The sequence below is a fragment of the Aulonocara stuartgranti genome, assembly GCF_965226115.1.
Source record: "Aulonocara stuartgranti genome assembly, chromosome: 19".
Classification (NCBI taxonomy): domain Eukaryota; kingdom Metazoa; phylum Chordata; class Actinopteri; order Cichliformes; family Cichlidae; genus Aulonocara; species Aulonocara stuartgranti.
The window spans coordinates 14,434,034-14,451,610 of NC_138955.1; the positions used below are offsets into that span (position 1 = coordinate 14,434,034).

At 41.8% G+C, this 17,577-nt stretch overlaps 1 protein-coding gene and 1 long non-coding RNA gene across 2 annotated transcripts in view; one reads left to right on the top strand and one right to left on the bottom strand.

Annotated features, from left to right (window-relative positions):
- The window catches only part of LOC309696071, an 81,175-nt gene that overhangs the window by 41,045 nt on the left and 22,553 nt on the right, over window positions 1–17,577 (top strand). The gene's annotated exons all lie outside the window — the stretch shown is intronic.
- LOC309696208 (uncharacterized protein) overlaps window positions 1–17,577 on the bottom strand; it is a 36,612-nt gene that overhangs the window by 17,955 nt on the left and 1,080 nt on the right. The window contains exons 7-67 of the mRNA XM_082517367.1: window positions 17,301–17,497; window positions 16,489–16,592; window positions 16,281–16,399; window positions 16,011–16,178; window positions 15,595–15,794; window positions 15,384–15,496; window positions 15,125–15,231; window positions 14,750–14,917; window positions 14,334–14,533; window positions 14,123–14,235; window positions 13,864–13,970; window positions 13,579–13,755; window positions 13,125–13,333; window positions 12,933–13,027; window positions 12,800–12,825; window positions 12,591–12,612; window positions 12,470–12,497; window positions 12,277–12,361; window positions 12,010–12,156; window positions 11,711–11,922; window positions 11,520–11,623; window positions 11,312–11,430; window positions 11,042–11,209; window positions 10,627–10,826; window positions 10,416–10,528; window positions 10,157–10,263; window positions 9,781–9,948; window positions 9,367–9,566; window positions 9,156–9,268; window positions 8,897–9,003; window positions 8,522–8,689; window positions 8,108–8,307; window positions 7,897–8,009; window positions 7,644–7,750; window positions 7,359–7,535; window positions 6,905–7,113; window positions 6,713–6,807; window positions 6,580–6,605; window positions 6,367–6,388; window positions 6,246–6,273; window positions 6,053–6,137; window positions 5,786–5,932; window positions 5,487–5,698; window positions 5,296–5,399; window positions 5,088–5,206; window positions 4,818–4,985; window positions 4,403–4,602; window positions 4,192–4,304; window positions 3,933–4,039; window positions 3,557–3,724; window positions 3,143–3,342; window positions 2,932–3,044; window positions 2,673–2,779; window positions 2,298–2,465; window positions 1,884–2,083; window positions 1,673–1,785; window positions 1,420–1,526; window positions 1,135–1,311; window positions 681–889; window positions 489–583; window positions 356–381 (exon numbers count right to left, since the gene is read on the bottom strand). Coding sequence (XP_082373493.1) covers window positions 356–381; window positions 489–583; window positions 681–889; window positions 1,135–1,311; window positions 1,420–1,526; window positions 1,673–1,785; window positions 1,884–2,083; window positions 2,298–2,465; window positions 2,673–2,779; window positions 2,932–3,044; window positions 3,143–3,342; window positions 3,557–3,724; window positions 3,933–4,039; window positions 4,192–4,304; window positions 4,403–4,602; window positions 4,818–4,985; window positions 5,088–5,206; window positions 5,296–5,399; window positions 5,487–5,698; window positions 5,786–5,932; window positions 6,053–6,137; window positions 6,246–6,273; window positions 6,367–6,388; window positions 6,580–6,605; window positions 6,713–6,807; window positions 6,905–7,113; window positions 7,359–7,535; window positions 7,644–7,750; window positions 7,897–8,009; window positions 8,108–8,307; window positions 8,522–8,689; window positions 8,897–9,003; window positions 9,156–9,268; window positions 9,367–9,566; window positions 9,781–9,948; window positions 10,157–10,263; window positions 10,416–10,528; window positions 10,627–10,826; window positions 11,042–11,209; window positions 11,312–11,430; window positions 11,520–11,623; window positions 11,711–11,922; window positions 12,010–12,156; window positions 12,277–12,361; window positions 12,470–12,497; window positions 12,591–12,612; window positions 12,800–12,825; window positions 12,933–13,027; window positions 13,125–13,333; window positions 13,579–13,755; window positions 13,864–13,970; window positions 14,123–14,235; window positions 14,334–14,533; window positions 14,750–14,917; window positions 15,125–15,231; window positions 15,384–15,496; window positions 15,595–15,794; window positions 16,011–16,178; window positions 16,281–16,399; window positions 16,489–16,592; window positions 17,301–17,497 — 8,079 coding nt within the window. The remainder of the gene's footprint in view (window positions 1–355; window positions 382–488; window positions 584–680; window positions 890–1,134; window positions 1,312–1,419; window positions 1,527–1,672; window positions 1,786–1,883; window positions 2,084–2,297; window positions 2,466–2,672; window positions 2,780–2,931; window positions 3,045–3,142; window positions 3,343–3,556; window positions 3,725–3,932; window positions 4,040–4,191; window positions 4,305–4,402; window positions 4,603–4,817; window positions 4,986–5,087; window positions 5,207–5,295; window positions 5,400–5,486; window positions 5,699–5,785; window positions 5,933–6,052; window positions 6,138–6,245; window positions 6,274–6,366; window positions 6,389–6,579; window positions 6,606–6,712; window positions 6,808–6,904; window positions 7,114–7,358; window positions 7,536–7,643; window positions 7,751–7,896; window positions 8,010–8,107; window positions 8,308–8,521; window positions 8,690–8,896; window positions 9,004–9,155; window positions 9,269–9,366; window positions 9,567–9,780; window positions 9,949–10,156; window positions 10,264–10,415; window positions 10,529–10,626; window positions 10,827–11,041; window positions 11,210–11,311; window positions 11,431–11,519; window positions 11,624–11,710; window positions 11,923–12,009; window positions 12,157–12,276; window positions 12,362–12,469; window positions 12,498–12,590; window positions 12,613–12,799; window positions 12,826–12,932; window positions 13,028–13,124; window positions 13,334–13,578; window positions 13,756–13,863; window positions 13,971–14,122; window positions 14,236–14,333; window positions 14,534–14,749; window positions 14,918–15,124; window positions 15,232–15,383; window positions 15,497–15,594; window positions 15,795–16,010; window positions 16,179–16,280; window positions 16,400–16,488; window positions 16,593–17,300; window positions 17,498–17,577) is intronic.

The following is a 17,577-nucleotide window of genomic DNA, read 5'->3' on the forward strand; positions in this document are numbered from 1 at the left end:
CATTGAACAAAACGGCATTTCACCCACCCATCAACTCCATCACAAATGAGATTCACTGTGAAAAGAGAATGGTTGTGTGTCAGATAATAGTCCTTCAGAATGCATTTATATCCTTAGAGTTGAAATGTCTACTTTTAGACAGACTCACCATGAACTGGGGTCACCTTGCACTGAAGACAAAGAAAATATGATTGTTAGTATAGTGGAAACATCTTCTTCAAGTGTAAATACCTTGACTTTGTCACAGTTGGCCCAATTAGTGTGCCAAACCTGGATCAAATATTGGATAACCCATGCAAGACACCCCCCCCCCCCCCCCCACACACACACACCCCCCCCAAAAAACTAATCTTACCACAAAGGAAGCTGGAACTGAGCAGCCTGTTTGGGAAGAAAAAGAAAGGAAACAAATCAATGGAGTAGTCATTACAGTGCTGGTACTGGGCTTTTGAGAAAAGTTTAGTCAGGAAAGCCTATTTGCCACATACGTGGGAATGTGTCCTGGAGGTACTGCTTGCTTGATCTCACGCCCTGTGAAAGGTCCAGTGGCAATGCTACCAAACTCTGCGCAAGACCATCGTATCTAAAGGAAGAAAAGAATTCATTGTGACTTGTCAGGAGCCTCAGCTTGGCATTGTGCACACCCAAATGTCTAACTGTGGATATCAGAAATATCTTACATAGCCTGGTAGGATTCACAGGTGATGTTACTGGGGATCACCCGCAAGCTGCTAGGAAGGATGCTCGCCATCACAGGAACCAAATAAACCTGGAACCACTGTTGATAGTCTTCTGGCTGAAAGTCTTTAAGCTGAGGAGCAAGGGCTGTCAAGGTCAGGTTCAAAATGGTGTCTCGCACATCTGGATTTTGGATGAAGGTGACATTTCTCTGAAAAGAGAAGGGGATCATAATAAGGTCAGAGAGGAAGTCCTGAAGTCTTTGTGGAAATGTGGAGGTGAGGGGGAGCTTATCTAAACTAAATCTTTGTACTTCTGTACAGCAGGGATGCCTCAAGGCATGAAGCATATCAGAAATGGATCATTTTGAGTTAAACACTTGAGCAGGCTTATGAAAGAACACTGTTAACATTTGTTGATGTTTGCACTGAGGTAAGGTTACCAATGAGAATTCACCTGCTTGTTGATGTTTGCAAAAGCCTGGAAGAATTGGTTGAGCTGCTCATAATCACTGGTCTCTGTCAAGCTTGTCAACACCTCCCTTACAACATGTGCATCGTTTAAAGCACCACTGTTTGGATCTAGGATTAGTTCAGCCTTCTGCGATGGTGAAAGAACGTCCAGAACTGTCAGCTATGGATACAAAAAAGTAGAATTCATGAAATGCATGTCTTTTGTATAATTTCCAGAATTTTGCTTTGCTATTCTCAAGAAAGACAGGAAGAGTAATATGAAGATTACCGTAGAGATGTTGAAGTCTTTGAGGTCAGAGTACGCTGAATATTGGATGAATGGACCCAGATTTGCTTTAACCCATTGGGCATCGCTCTCATTTTGTTGCCTGCAAGCTAAGACACGCAGACAAAACTTAAGATGTGCTCAATTTAGGAAGGTTTCTGACTGGTAGACATGAAAGAATTTAAGTTTTTTGTCTGAGTGCTTTTCTAGACATTTCACACTGGAAAGCACATAACACACCCTATGTCTGCCCTACCTGGCTCATTGATGGCATTGTCAGCATTTCTTAGGTAGCCCAGCAGACCATGTGTGATCTCTTGCCGTCTGTACAGTGGCATCTCCTGGATAACTAAAGCCAACCCACTCACACTGCAACAGTTGAAAGAAAACGTTCTCATGCTGTTCTTTGTCACTATTGTCATTTTCATTTGCAACAAAATCTTGATTGCTCCAAGAAAGCTACTCACATGACTTGGTAGTTCGTGCAGCTGATGGTTGTGGTTGTGTTTATCAGCATTTCTGGAGTAAAACTGGCAAGGATAGGAATCAGTTTCACATGGAACCAAAGTTCATAGTCGTTTGTCGTGAAAGTGGAGAAATGTGGACTGATGATGATGAAGGTCGTATTCATGACCCGATCTCTCACAACAGGCTGGAAATGTGGGCTCTGTCATGTTAAAGTGGAAAAAGACATAAGCAAATGTGAGATTGCATGTTGGAAGTACACCCATACAACATGGTACAAAGGCTGTAACCATTTGTTTTCTAAGATACAATAGCCAACAATGGATGTAGCGGTTGAGACCGATGTTTTATTCTGTTTACTTCTGGAATCAAATATCCGCATTGTCCTCCTTCACCCTTTTAGGAGGCTAGCCTACCTGTCCATTGGCTGTCAGCTGTGTCAGGAATTCATCCACATTTTTTAGAGCGTTGCCCTGTTCAAGTTGTTCAAACACAAGATCAATAAAATCTGTGTTATTTGAGGCTCCAGAGCTCAGTAGCAGCTGTGCCACCTCAGAGGGATTGAGCGTTGACAACAATCCAGCCTACAACAGGGAATCAACATAATATCAGACAGCAGTAATGACCAATGCTGTGGGTAAAGGATTACAGTTTGCAACCAAAGAAAGTGTGTTCTATGATTTGCTTGTATTTTTTATATGGCAAAATAAACTCCTGTGTTTGTCTTCTTAAGTCTACAATTTTGTTTTCCTGTTCTTAAGGGAGGACTAGAAGTGCAATGTAGGGCTTACCGTAGAGATGTTGAAGTCTTTGAGGTCAGAGTACGCTGTATATTGGACGAATGGACCCAGATTTGCTTTAACCCATTGGGCATCACTCTCATTTTGTTGCCTGCAAGCTAAGGCATGCAAACAAAAGTTAGGATGTGCTCAATTTAGGAAAGTTTCTGACAGGTAGACATGAAAGAATTTGTGGGCAAGTTTTTTGTCTGAGTGCTTTTCAAGACATTTCACACTGGAAAGCACATAACGCACCTTATGTTTGCCCTACCTGGCTCATTGATGGCATTGTCAGCATTTCTTAGGTAGCCCAGCAGACCATGTGTGATCTCTTGCCGTCTGTACAGTGGCATCTCCTGGATAACTAAAGCCAACCCACTCACACTGCAACAGTTGAAAGAAAACGTTCTCATGCTGTTCTTTGTCACTATTATCATTTTCATTTGCAACAAAATCTTGATTGCTCCAAGAAAGCTACTCACATGACTTGGTAGTTTGTGCAGCTGATTTTTGTGGTTGCGTTTATGAGCATTTCTGGAGTAAAACTGGCAAGGATAGGAATCAGTTTCACATGGAACCAAAGTTCATAGTCGTTTGTCGTGAAAGTGGAGAAATGTGGACTGATGATGATGAAGGTCGTATTCATGACCCGATCTCTCACAACAGGCTGGAAATGTGGGGTCTGTCATATTAAAGTGGAAAAAGACATAAGCAAATGTGAGATTGCATGTTGGAAGTACACCCATACAACATGGTACAAAGGCTGTAACCATTTGTTTTCTAAGATACAATAGCCAACAATGGATGTAGCGGTTGAGACCGATGTTTTATTCTGTTTACTTCTGGAATCAAATATCCGCATTGTCCTCCTTCACCCTTTTAGGAGGCTAGCCTACCTGTCCATTGGCTGTCAGCTGTGTCAGGAATTCATCCACATTTTTTAGAGCGTTGCCCTGTTCAAGTTGTTCAAACACAAGATCAATAAAATCTGTGTTATTTGAGGCTCCAGAGCTCAGTAGCAGCTGTGCCACCTCAGAGGGATTGAGCGTCGACAACAATCCAGCCTACAACAGGGAATCAACATAATATCAGACAGCAGTAATGACCAATGCTGTGGGTAAAGGATTACAGTTTGCAACCAAAGAAAGTGTGCTCTATGATTTGCTTGTACTTTTTGATATGGCAAAATAAACTCCTGTGTTTGTCTTCTTAAGTCTACAATTTTGTTTTCCTGCTCTTAAGGGAGGACTAGAAGTGCAATGTAGGGCTTACCGTAGAGATGTTGAAGTCTTTGAGGTCAGAGTACGCTGTATATTGGACGAATGGACCCAGATTTGCTTTAACCCATTGGGCATCACTCTCATTTTGTTGCCTGCAAGCTAAGGCATGCAAACAAAAGTTAGGATGTGCTCAATTTAGGAAGGTTTCTGACTGGTAGACATGAAAGAATTTGTGGGCAAGTTTTTTGTCTGAGTGCTTTTCAAGACATTTCACACTGGAAAGCACATAACGCACCCTATGTTTGCCCTACCTGGCTCATTGATGGCATTTTCAGCATTTCTTAGATAGCCCAGCAGACCATGTGTGATCTCTTGCCGTCTGTACAGTGGCATCTCCTGGATAACTAAAGCCAACCCACTCACACTGCAACAGTTGAAAGAAAACGTTCTCATGCTGTTCTTTGTCACTATTGTCATTTTCATTTGCAACAAAATCTTGATTGCTCCAAGAAAGCTACTCACATGACTTGGTAGTTTGTGCAGCTTATTTTTGTGGTTGCGTTTATGAGCATTTCTGGAGTAAAACTGGCAAGGATAGGAATCAGTTTCACATGGAACCAAAGTTCATAGTCGTTTGTCGTGAAAGTGGAGAAATGTGGACTGATGATGATGAAGGTCGTATTCATGACCCGATCTCTCACAACAGGCTGGAAAATTGGCATCTGTGAAATTGAGGTGGAAAAGAACTAAGCAATACAGAGACTGCATGTCGCAAATGTACTCATACAACATGGTACAAAGGCTGCAAGCAATTCTTTTCTATGATAGACTCCTTGAAGACTTGTGTAGCGGTTTAGCAAATGTCTTATTCTGTCTTATCCTGCTGGAATAAAACACCAGGATTGTCCTCCTTCACCCTTTTAGAAGCCTAGCATACCTGTCCATTGGCTGTCAGTTGTGTGAGGAATCCATCCACGTTTTTTAGAGCGTTGCCCTCTTGCAGTCGCTCAAACACACGATCAATCAAATCTGTGTTATTGGAGGCTCCCAAACTCAGTACCAGCTGTGCCACCTGAGAAGGACTGAGGACTGACAACAATTCAGCCTACAAAAGAGAACCAGCATAATATAAGACAGCAGTCATGGAAATGTTCTGGGTAAAAGAATTCCGTTTACAGGAAGATGTACATCTGCAGTTGGCACTCACAGCGGACAAATTAGGATTGAAGGCTTCCAAGTCCTGCAGAGTTGCAAAATCAGAGAAGTCGCCAAGGTTTGCCTTTAGCCACGCTTGGCTCCCCGTGATAGATGAGACACAGCCAGGATCTGCAGAAAAAGCAAGAAAGTTATTGACAGGGTAATATACCACATGTTGTCATGGAAAAACCAAAGTGAGCTTGAGTTTCTCCTTTTACCTGTTGAGTCATTTCTTGACAAGAACGGTTTGATGAAGTGAGTGAAGACTGCTTGCTGTGTGTCTCTGTCCATGGATGCCTTTTGGCTTCCAAATGCCTGAATGCTACATTTGAGAGAAAGCTTTCAACATCTAAACTTCTAGTCAACTGCAAGTTTGCAGAATAGAGCAATATGTCTCATATTTACTTACACAGTCTGGTATGTCTGGCAGCTGAAGTTTTTGGAGCTAAGGCAAAATAGGAAGTTGAAAGATGGAACGGCCAGAAACGGACGGATCTTTGTTTTGAACCAGCTGGTAATGAACTCCTCACTCTGTAGTTGTGCCTGGTTGAAGTTGTCAATTCTCACTTCTCCAAGAGCCTCGAGCACATTTGACGAGGTCGGGTAAGTGTTGTTGCTGGCCTTGAATTGGCAGAAAAATAATTGTAGCTGGACCCAAACTTCACGCAGGGAAACGGCAATATTGTGAAAATGTGATTTTGTACTTACCATGTTAGCAAATGTCTCAAGGGCCTGGTCCAGTACAGCAGAGGCTTTTTGGAAGAAAAGCTTCCAGACTTCTACTGGGTATATGTTTTGGCTTTTCAGTGTGCAGTTCAGCAGTGTGACCAAGTTGCTGGATGTGAGATAGGGAGCCTTGAAAAAGAAAATTGACAAAGAATACAGCCATTTTGTCAGAGCTCATGGAGATTTGTCTCAGAACCATAATGGGGCAAAATCTATGTTCTGTTTTTGGAGTTTAAAAAGGAATCTTACAGAGGAACAGGCATGTTCTGTGATGGTGAAATTGCACAGGGCTGCCGAGGAATTGCCAGCTGACAGGATTTGTTCAAGTTTTGAACTGTGGAAAAAACACAATAAATTGAAATCCAATGTCCCCTTAATTGCACTGTGTTAACGAATTTTACCTAGACAGAATCAACATTGAACAAAACGGCATTTCACCCACCCATCAACTCCATCACAAATGAGATTCACTGTGAAAAGAGAATGGTTGTGTGTCAGATAATAGTCCTTCAGAATGCATTTATATCCTTAGAGTTGAAATGTCTACTTTTAGACAGACTCACCATGAACTGGGGTCACCTTGCACTGAAGACAAAGAAAATATGATTGTTAGTATAGTGGAAACATCTTCTTCAAGTGTAAATACCTTGACTTTGTCACAGTTGGCCCAATTAGTGTGCCAAACCTGGATCAAATATTGGATAACCCATGCAAGACACCCCCCCCCCCCCCCCCCCCCCCACACACACACACACACCCCAAAAAACTAATCTTACCACAAAGGAAGCTGGAACTGAGCAGCCTGTTTGGGAAGAAAAAGAAAGGAAACAAATCAATGGAGTAGTCATTACAGTGCTGGTACTGGGCTTTTGAGAAAAGTTTAGTCAGGAAAGCCTATTTGCCACATACGTGGGAATGTGTCCTGGAGGTACTGCTTGCTTGATCTCACGCCCTGTGAAAGGTCCAGTGGCAATGCTACCAAACTCTGCGCAAGACCATCGTATCTAAAGGAAGAAAAGAATTCATTGTGACTTGTCAGGAGCCTCAGCTTGGCATTGTGCACACCCAAATGTCTAACTGTGGATATCAGAAATATCTTACATAGCCTGGTAGGATTCACAGGTGATGTTACTGGGGATCACCCGCAAGCTGCTAGGAAGGATGCTCGCCATCACAGGAACCAAATAAACCTGGAACCACTGTTGATAGTCTTCTGGCTGAAAGTCTTTAAGCTGAGGAGCAAGGGCTGTCAAGGTCAGGTTCAAAATGGTGTCTCGCACATCTGGATTTTGGATGAAGGTGACATTTCTCTGAAAAGAGAAGGGGATCATAATAAGGTCAGAGAGGAAGTCCTGAAGTCTTTGTGGAAATGTGGAGGTGAGGGGGAGCTTATCTAAACTAAATCTTTGTACTTCTGTACAGCAGGGATGCCTAAAGGCATGAAGCATATCAGAAATAGATCATTTTGAGTTAAACACTTGAGCAGGCTTATGAAAGAACACTGTTAACATTTGTTGATGTTTGCACTGAGGTAAGGTTACCAATGAGAATTCACCTGCTTGTTGATGTTTGCAAAAGCCTGGAAGAATTGGTTGAGCTGCTCATAATCACTGGTCTCTGTCAAGCTTGTCAACACCTCCCTTACAACATGTGCATCGTTTAAAGCACCACTGTTTGGATCTAGGATTAGTTCAGCCTTCTGCGATGGTGAAAGAACGTCCAGAACTGTCAGCTATGGATACAAAAAAGTAGAATTCATGAAATGCATGTCTTTTGTATAATTTCCAGAATTTTGCTTTGCTATTCTCAAGAAAGACAGGAAGAGTAATATGAAGATTACCGTAGAGATGTTGAAGTCTTTGAGGTCAGAGTACGCTGAATATTGGATGAATGGACCCAGATTTGCTTTAACCCATTGGGCATCGCTCTCATTTTGTTGCCTGCAAGCTAAGACACGCAGACAAAACTTAAGATGTGCTCAATTTAGGAAGGTTTCTGACTGGTAGACATGAAAGAATTTAAGTTTTTTGTCTGAGTGCTTTTCTAGACATTTCACACTGGAAAGCACATAACACACCCTATGTCTGCCCTACCTGGCTCATTGATGGCATTGTCAGCATTTCTTAGGTAGCCCAGCAGACCATGTGTGATCTCTTGCCGTCTGTACAGTGGCATCTCCTGGATAACTAAAGCCAACCCACTCACACTGCAACAGTTGAAAGAAAACGTTCTCATGCTGTTCTTTGTCACTATTGTCATTTTCATTTGCAACAAAATCTTGATTGCTCCAAGAAAGCTACTCACATGACTTGGTAGTTCGTGCAGCTGATGGTTGTGGTTGTGTTTATCAGCATTTCTGGAGTAAAACTGGCAAGGATAGGAATCAGTTTCACATGGAACCAAAGTTCATAGTCGTTTGTCGTGAAAGTGGAGAAATGTGGACTGATGATGATGAAGGTCGTATTCATGACCCGATCTCTCACAACAGGCTGGAAATGTGGGCTCTGTCATGTTAAAGTGGAAAAAGACATAAGCAAATGTGAGATTGCATGTTGGAAGTACACTCATACAACATGGTACAAAGGCTGTAACCATTTGTTTTCTAAGATACAATAGCCAACAATGGATGTAGCGGTTGAGACCGATGTTTTATTCTGTTTACTTCTGGAATCAAATATCCGCATTGTCCTCCTTCACCCTTTTAGGAGGCTAGCCTACCTGTCCATTGGCTGTCAGCTGTGTCAGGAATTCATCCACATTTTTTAGAGCGTTGCCCTGTTCAAGTTGTTCAAACACAAGATCAATAAAATCTGTGTTATTTGAGGCTCCAGAGCTCAGTAGCAGCTGTGCCACCTCAGAGGGATTGAGCGTTGACAACAATCCAGCCTACAACAGGGAATCAACATAATATCAGACAGCAGTAATGACCAATGCTGTGGGTAAAGGATTACAGTTTGCAACCAAAGAAAGTGTGTTCTATGATTTGCTTGTATTTTTTATATGGCAAAATAAACTCCTGTGTTTGTCTTCTTAAGTCTACAATTTTGTTTTCCTGTTCTTAAGGGAGGACTAGAAGTGCAATGTAGGGCTTACCGTAGAGATGTTGAAGTCTTTGAGGTCAGAGTACGCTGTATATTGGACGAATGGACCCAGATTTGCTTTAACCCATTGGGCATCACTCTCATTTTGTTGCCTGCAAGCTAAGGCATGCAAACAAAAGTTAGGATGTGCTCAATTTAGGAAAGTTTCTGACAGGTAGACATGAAAGAATTTGTGGGCAAGTTTTTTGTCTGAGTGCTTTTCAAGACATTTCACACTGGAAAGCACATAACGCACCTTATGTTTGCCCTACCTGGCTCATTGATGGCATTGTCAGCATTTCTTAGGTAGCCCAGCAGACCATGTGTGATCTCTTGCCGTCTGTACAGTGGCATCTCCTGGATAACTAAAGCCAACCCACTCACACTGCAACAGTTGAAAGAAAACGTTCTCATGCTGTTCTTTGTCACTATTATCATTTTCATTTGCAACAAAATCTTGATTGCTCCAAGAAAGCTACTCACATGACTTGGTAGTTTGTGCAGCTGATTTTTGTGGTTGCGTTTATGAGCATTTCTGGAGTAAAACTGGCAAGGATAGGAATCAGTTTCACATGGAACCAAAGTTCATAGTCGTTTGTCGTGAAAGTGGAGAAATGTGGACTGATGATGATGAAGGTCGTATTCATGACCCGATCTCTCACAACAGGCTGGAAATGTGGGGTCTGTCATATTAAAGTGGAAAAAGACATAAGCAAATGTGAGATTGCATGTTGGAAGTACACCCATACAACATGGTACAAAGGCTGTAACCATTTGTTTTCTAAGATACAATAGCCAACAATGGATGTAGCGGTTGAGACCGATGTTTTATTCTGTTTACTTCTGGAATCAAATATCCGCATTGTCCTCCTTCACCCTTTTAGGAGGCTAGCCTACCTGTCCATTGGCTGTCAGCTGTGTCAGGAATTCATCCACATTTTTTAGAGCGTTGCCCTGTTCAAGTTGTTCAAACACAAGATCAATAAAATCTGTGTTATTTGAGGCTCCAGAGCTCAGTAGCAGCTGTGCCACCTCAGAGGGATTGAGCGTCGACAACAATCCAGCCTACAACAGGGAATCAACATAATATCAGACAGCAGTAATGACCAATGCTGTGGGTAAAGGATTACAGTTTGCAACCAAAGAAAGTGTGCTCTATGATTTGCTTGTACTTTTTGATATGGCAAAATAAACTCCTGTGTTTGTCTTCTTAAGTCTACAATTTTGTTTTCCTGCTCTTAAGGGAGGACTAGAAGTGCAATGTAGGGCTTACCGTAGAGATGTTGAAGTCTTTGAGGTCAGAGTACGCTGTATATTGGACGAATGGACCCAGATTTGCTTTAACCCATTGGGCATCACTCTCATTTTGTTGCCTGCAAGCTAAGGCATGCAAACAAAAGTTAGGATGTGCTCAATTTAGGAAGGTTTCTGACTGGTAGACATGAAAGAATTTGTGGGCAAGTTTTTTGTCTGAGTGCTTTTCAAGACATTTCACACTGGAAAGCACATAACGCACCCTATGTTTGCCCTACCTGGCTCATTGATGGCATTTTCAGCATTTCTTAGATAGCCCAGCAGACCATGTGTGATCTCTTGCCGTCTGTACAGTGGCATCTCCTGGATAACTAAAGCCAACCCACTCACACTGCAACAGTTGAAAGAAAACGTTCTCATGCTGTTCTTTGTCACTATTGTCATTTTCATTTGCAACAAAATCTTGATTGCTCCAAGAAAGCTACTCACATGACTTGGTAGTTTGTGCAGCTTATTTTTGTGGTTGCGTTTATGAGCATTTCTGGAGTAAAACTGGCAAGGATAGGAATCAGTTTCACATGGAACCAAAGTTCATAGTCGTTTGTCGTGAAAGTGGAGAAATGTGGACTGATGATGATGAAGGTCGTATTCATGACCCGATCTCTCACAACAGGCTGGAAAATTGGCATCTGTGAAATTGAGGTGGAAAAGAACTAAGCAATACAGAGACTGCATGTTGCAAATGTACTCATACAACATGGTACAAAGGCTGCAAGCAATTCTTTTCTATGATAGACTCCTTGAAGACTTGTGTAGCGGTTTAGCAAATGTCTTATTCTGTCTTATCCTGCTGGAATAAAACACCAGGATTGTCCTCCTTCACCCTTTTAGAAGCCTAGCATACCTGTCCATTGGCTGTCAGTTGTGTGAGGAATCCATCCACGTTTTTTAGAGCGTTGCCCTCTTGCAGTCGCTCAAACACACGATCAATCAAATCTGTGTTATTGGAGGCTCCCAAACTCAGTACCAGCTGTGCCACCTGAGAAGGACTGAGGACTGACAACAATTCAGCCTACAAAAGAGAACCAGCATAATATAAGACAGCAGTCATGGAAATGTTCTGGGTAAAAGAATTCCGTTTACAGGAAGATGTACATCTGCAGTTGGCACTCACAGCGGACAAATTAGGATTGAAGGCTTCCAAGTCCTGCACAGTTGCAAAATCAGAGAAGTCGCCAAGGTTTGCCTTTAGCCACGCTTGGCTCCCCGTGATAGATGAGACACAGCCAGGATCTGCAGAAAAAGCAAGAAAGTTATTGACAGGGTAATATACCACATGTTGTCATGGAAAAACCAAAGTGAGCTTGAGTTTCTCCTTTTACCTGTTGAGTCATTTCTTGACAAGAACGGTTTGATGAAGTGAGTGAAGACTGCTTGCTGTGTGTCTCTGTCCATGGATGCCTTTTGGCTTCCAAATGCCTGAATGCTACATTTGAGAGAAAGCTTTCAACATCTAAACTTCTAGTCAACTGCAAGTTTGCAGAATAGAGCAATATGTCTCATATTTACTTACACAGTCTGGTATGTCTGGCAGCTGAAGTTTTTGGAGCTAAGGCAAAATAGGAAGTTGAAAGATGGAACGGCCAGAAACGGACGGATCTTTGTTTTGAACCAGCTGGTAATGAACTCCTCACTCTGTAGTTGTGCCTGGTTGAAGTTGTCAATTCTCACTTCTCCAAGAGCCTCGAGCACATTTGACGAGGTCGGGTAAGTGTTGTTGCTGGCCTTGAATTGGCAGAAAAATAATTGTAGCTGGACCCAAACTTCACGCAGGGAAACGGCAATATTGTGAAAATGTGATTTTGTACTTACCATGTTAGCAAATGTCTCAAGGGCCTGGTCCAGTACAGCAGAGGCTTTTTGGAAGAAAAGCTTCCAGACTTCTACTGGGTATATGTTTTGGCTTTTCAGTGTGCAGTTCAGCAGTGTGACCAAGTTGCTGGATGTGAGATAGGGAGCCTTGAAAAAGAAAATTGACAAAGAATACAGCCATTTTGTCAGAGCTCATGGAGATTTGTCTCAGAACCATAATGGGGCAAAATCTATGTTCTGTTTTTGGAGTTTAAAAAGGAATCTTACAGAGGAACAGGCATGTTCTGTGATGGTGAAATTGCACAGGGCTGCCGAGGAATTGCCAGCTGACAGGATTTGTTCAAGTTTTGAACTGTGGAAAAAACACAATAAATTGAAATCCAATGTCCCCTTAATTGCACTGTGTTAACGAATTTTACCTAGACAGAATCAACATTGAACAAAACGGCATTTCACCCACCCATCAACTCCATCACAAATGAGATTCACTGTGAAAAGAGAATGGTTGTGTGTCAGATAATAGTCCTTCAGAATGCATTTATATCCTTAGAGTTGAAATGTCTACTTTTAGACAGACTCACCATGAACTGGGGTCACCTTGCACTGAAGACAAAGAAAATATGATTGTTAGTATAGTGGAAACATCTTCTTCAAGTGTAAATACCTTGACTTTGTCACAGTTGGCCCAATTAGTGTGCCAAACCTGGATCAAATATTGGATAACCCATGCAAGACACCCCCCCCCCCCCCCCCCCACACACACACACACACCCCAAAAAACTAATCTTACCACAAAGGAAGCTGGAACTGAGCAGCCTGTTTGGGAAGAAAAAGAAAGGAAATAAATCAATGGAGTAGTCATTACAGTGCTGGTACTGGGCTTTTGAGAAAAGTTTAGTCAGGAAAGCCTATTTGCCACATACGTGGGAATGTGTCCTGGAGGTACTGCTTGCTTGATCTCACGCCCTGTGAAAGGTCCAGTGGCAATGCTGCCAAACTCTGCGCAAGACCATCGTATCTAAAGGAAGAAAAGAATTCATTGTGACTTGTCAGGAGCCTCAGCTTGGCATTGTGCACACCCAAATGTCTAACTGTGGATATCAGAAATATCTTACATAGCCTGGTAGGATTCACAGGTGATGTTACTGGGGATCACCCGCAAGCTGCTAGGAAGGATGCTCGCCATCACAGGAACCAAATAAACCTGGAACCACTGTTGATAGTCTTCTGGCTGAAAGTCTTTAAGCTGAGGAGCAAGGGCTGTCAAGGTCAGGTTCAAAATGGTGTCTCGCACATCTGGATTTTGGATGAAGGTGACATTTCTCTGAAAAGAGAAGGGGATCATAATAAGGTCAGAGAGGAAGTCCTGAAGTCTTTGTGGAAATGTGGAGGTGAGGGGGAGCTTATCTAAACTAAATCTTTGTACTTCTGTACAGCAGGGATGCCTCAAGGCATGAAGCATATCAGAAATGGATCATTTTGAGTTAAACACTTGAGCAGGCTTATGAAAGAACACTGTTAACATTTGTTGATGTTTGCACTGAGGTAAGGTTACCAATGAGAATTCACCTGCTTGTTGATGTTTGCAAAAGCCTGGAAGAATTGGTTGAGCTGCTCATAATCACTGGTCTCTGTCAAGCTTGTCAACACCTCCCTTACAACATGTGCATCGTTTAAAGCACCACTGTTTGGATCTAGGATTAGTTCAGCCTTCTGCGATGGTGAAAGAACGTCCAGAACTGTCAGCTATGGATACAAAAAAGTAGAATTCATGAAATGCATGTCTTTTGTATAATTTCCAGAAATTTGCTTTGCTATTCTCAAGAAAGACAGGAAGAGTAATATGAAGATTACCGTAGAGATGTTGAAGTCTTTGAGGTCAGAGTACGCTGAATATTGGATGAATGGACCCAGATTTGCTTTAACCCATTGGGCATCGCTCTCATTTTGTTGCCTGCAAGCTAAGACACGCAGACAAAACTTAAGATGTGCTCAATTTAGGAAGGTTTCTGACTGGTAGACATGAAAGAATTTGTGGGCAAGTTTTTTGTCTGAGTGCTTTTCAAGACATTTCACACTGGAAAGCACATAACACACCCTATGTCTGCCCTACCTGGCTCATTGATGGCATTGTCAGCATTTCTTAGGTAGCCCAGCAGACCATGTGTGATCTCTTGCCGTCTGTACAGTGACATCTCCTGGATAACTAAAGCCAACCCACTCACACTGCAACAGTTGAAAGAAAACGTTCTCATGCTGTTCTTTGTCACTATTGTCATTTTCATTTGCAACAAAATCTTGATTGCTCCAAGAAAGCTACTCACATGACTTGGTAGTTCGTGCAGCTGATGGTTGTGGTTGTGTTTATCAGCATTTCTGGAGTAAAACTGGCAAGGATAGGAATCAGTTTCACATGGAACCAAAGTTCATAGTCGTTTGTCGTGAAAGTGGAGAAATGTGGACTGATGATGATGAAGGTCGTATTCATGACCCGATCTCTCACAACAGGCTGGAAATGTGGGGTCTGTCATATTAAAGTGGAAAAAGACATAAGCAAATGTGAGATTGCATGTTGGAAGTACACCCATACAACATGGTACAAAAGCTGTAACCATTTGTTTTCTAAGATACAATAGCCAACAATGGATGTAGCGGTTGAGACCGATGTGTTATTCTGTATTTACTTCTGGAATCAAATATCCGCATTGTCCTCCTTCACCCTTTTAGGAGGCTAGCCTACCTGTCCATTGGCTGTCAGCTGTGTCAGGAATTCATCCACATTTTTTAGAGCGTTGCCCTGTTCAAGTTGTTCAAACACAAGATCAATAAAATCTGTGTTATTTGAGGCTCCAGAGCTCAGTAGCAGCTGTGCCACCTCAGAGGGATTGAGCGTTGACAACAATCCAGCCTACAACAGGGAATCAACATAATATCAGACAGCAGTAATGACCAATGCTGTGGGTAAAGGATTATAGTTTGCAACCAAAGAAAGTGTGCTCTATGATTTGCTTGTATTTTTTATATGGCAAAATAAACTCCTGTGTTTGTCTTCTTAAGTCTACAATTTTGTTTTCCTGTTCTTAAGGGAGGACTAGAAGTGCAATGTAGGGCTTACCGTAGAGATGTTGAAGTCTTTGAGGTCAGAGTACGCTGTATATTGGACGAATGGACCCAGATTTGCTTTAACCCATTGGGCATCACTCTCATTTTGTTGCCTGCAAGCTAAGGCATGCAAACAAAAGTTAGGATGTGCTCAATTTAGGAAGGTTTCTGACAGGTAGACATGAAAGAATTTGTGGGCAAGTTTTTTGTCTGAGTGCTTTTCAAGACATTTCACACTGGAAAGCACATAACGCACCCTGTGTCTGCCCTACCTGGCTCATTGATGGCATTTTCAGCATTTCTTAGATAGCCCAGCAGACCATGTGTGATCTCTTGCCGTCTGTACAGTGACATCTCCTGGATAACTAAAGCCAACCCACTCACACTGCAACAGTTGAAAGAAAACGTTCTCATGCTGTTCTTTGTCACTATTGTCATTTTCATTTGCAACAAAATCTTGATTGCTCCAAGAAAGCTACTCACATGACTTGGTAGTTCATGCAGCTTATTTTTGTGGTTGCGTTTATGAGCATTTCTGGAGTAAAACTGGCAAGGATAGGAATCAGTTTCACATGGAACCAAAGTTCATAGTCGTTTGTCGTGAAAGTGGAGAAATGTGGACTGATGATGATGAAGGTCGTATTCATGATCCGATCTCTCACAACAGGCTGGAAAATTGGCATCTGTGAAATTGAGGTGGAAAAGAAGCTAAGCAATACAGAGACTGCATGTTGTAAATGTACTCATACAACACAGCACAAAGGCTGCAAGCAATTCTTTTCTATGATAGACTCCTTGAAGACTTGTGTAGCGGTTTAGCAAATGTCTTATTCTGTCTTATCCTGCTGGAATAAAACACCAGGATTGTCCTCCTTCACCCTTTTAGAAGCCTAGCATACCTGTCCATTGGTTGTCAGTTGTGTGAGGAATCCATCCACATTTTTTAGAGCGTTGCCCTCTTGCAGTCGCTCAAACACACGATCAATCAAATCTGTGTTATTGGAGGCTCCCAAACTCAGTACCAGCTGTGCCACCTGAGAAGGACTGAGGACTGACAACAATTCAGCCTACAAAAGAGAACCAGCATAATATAAGACAGCAGTCATGGAAATGTTCTGGGTAAAAGAATTCCGTTTACAGGAAGATGTACATCTGCAGTTGGCACTCACAGCGGACAAATTAGGATTGAAGGCTTGCAAGTCCTGCACAGTTGCAAAATCAGAGAAGTCGCCAAGGTTTGCCTTTAGCCACGCTTGGCTCCCCGTGATAGATGAGACACAGCCAGGATCTGCAGAAAAAGCAAGAAAGTTATTGACAGGGTAATATACCACATGTTGTCATGGAAAAACCAAAGTGAGCTTGAGTTTCTCCTTTTACCTGTTGAGTCATTTCTTGACAAGAACGGTTTGATGAAGTAAGTGAAGACTGCTTGCTGTGTGTCTCTGTCCATGGATGCCTTTTGGCTTCCAAATGCCTGAATGCTACATTTGAGAGAAAGCTTTCAATAACTAATTACTCAACATATTCAAAATTCAACATAATTCAATCACAAACATTTCAAACTTAAATCCCATTGATATTTTAAATCATCGTAATCAACAAATTGGTACATTTTGTCACAACCTCTACTACACAGAATAAGACCTTTTTTTCTTTCGTTTATTCATCCACACTTTCATTTCCTTTGATAATTTGCTAATTTCATATGGTATTCTAATATGGGATAGTGAACTCTTTTAACCTCAGTCTTTTCATGTCTGGAAAAGTTTCCAACCGCGTTTTACATCGTGGGTAGCAATTTTCAGTTGAAATTCTCCTATTGACTTGTTTTCAATTACATAATTTTTGAATCATTATATAACATTCTTATTTTAAAGAAAACAGCTTCACGAACGACCACCTTATATTAAGGTCTATGCCTCTTCTACAACAGCTGGGTCACACAGTCATAACTTGTTTGGTCTGACTTGTAATTTAACAATCAGGTGATACACATATTTCTTTCTTCCTTTTAGTAGTGATTTCAGTGGACTTTGGGACCCTGACATCAACATTCAATGCAATACACAGTGAGAAATGTGTTACATGTTAGAATATTCAATTAAAATTGTTTATGTCTTTAATGATTTCCATAAGCAGTTAACAGCAGTCACCAGCAATAATTGGTAAAATGGAATTTATTCACTTACATCTCTTGGAAAGAGGTGCAGCTGAAGTTCTGCTTGCTGAGCTGGTTTAGGAAGTTTCCATTGACATAAGGCAAAAGAGGAATCATCTTCACAGAGAACCACAGCCTGATGAATTCGGGGTCACTGTCATTACCCAAACGAAGGCTGTCCAGAACTTCAAATATATCCAGAACATCAAATCCAGGGACATTGTTGTTCTGTTACAAGACAAATTTGCCATTTACCATTCTTAAAAGCTGTTACATGTTTTACACCTACACTATACTGAAGTAAAGCA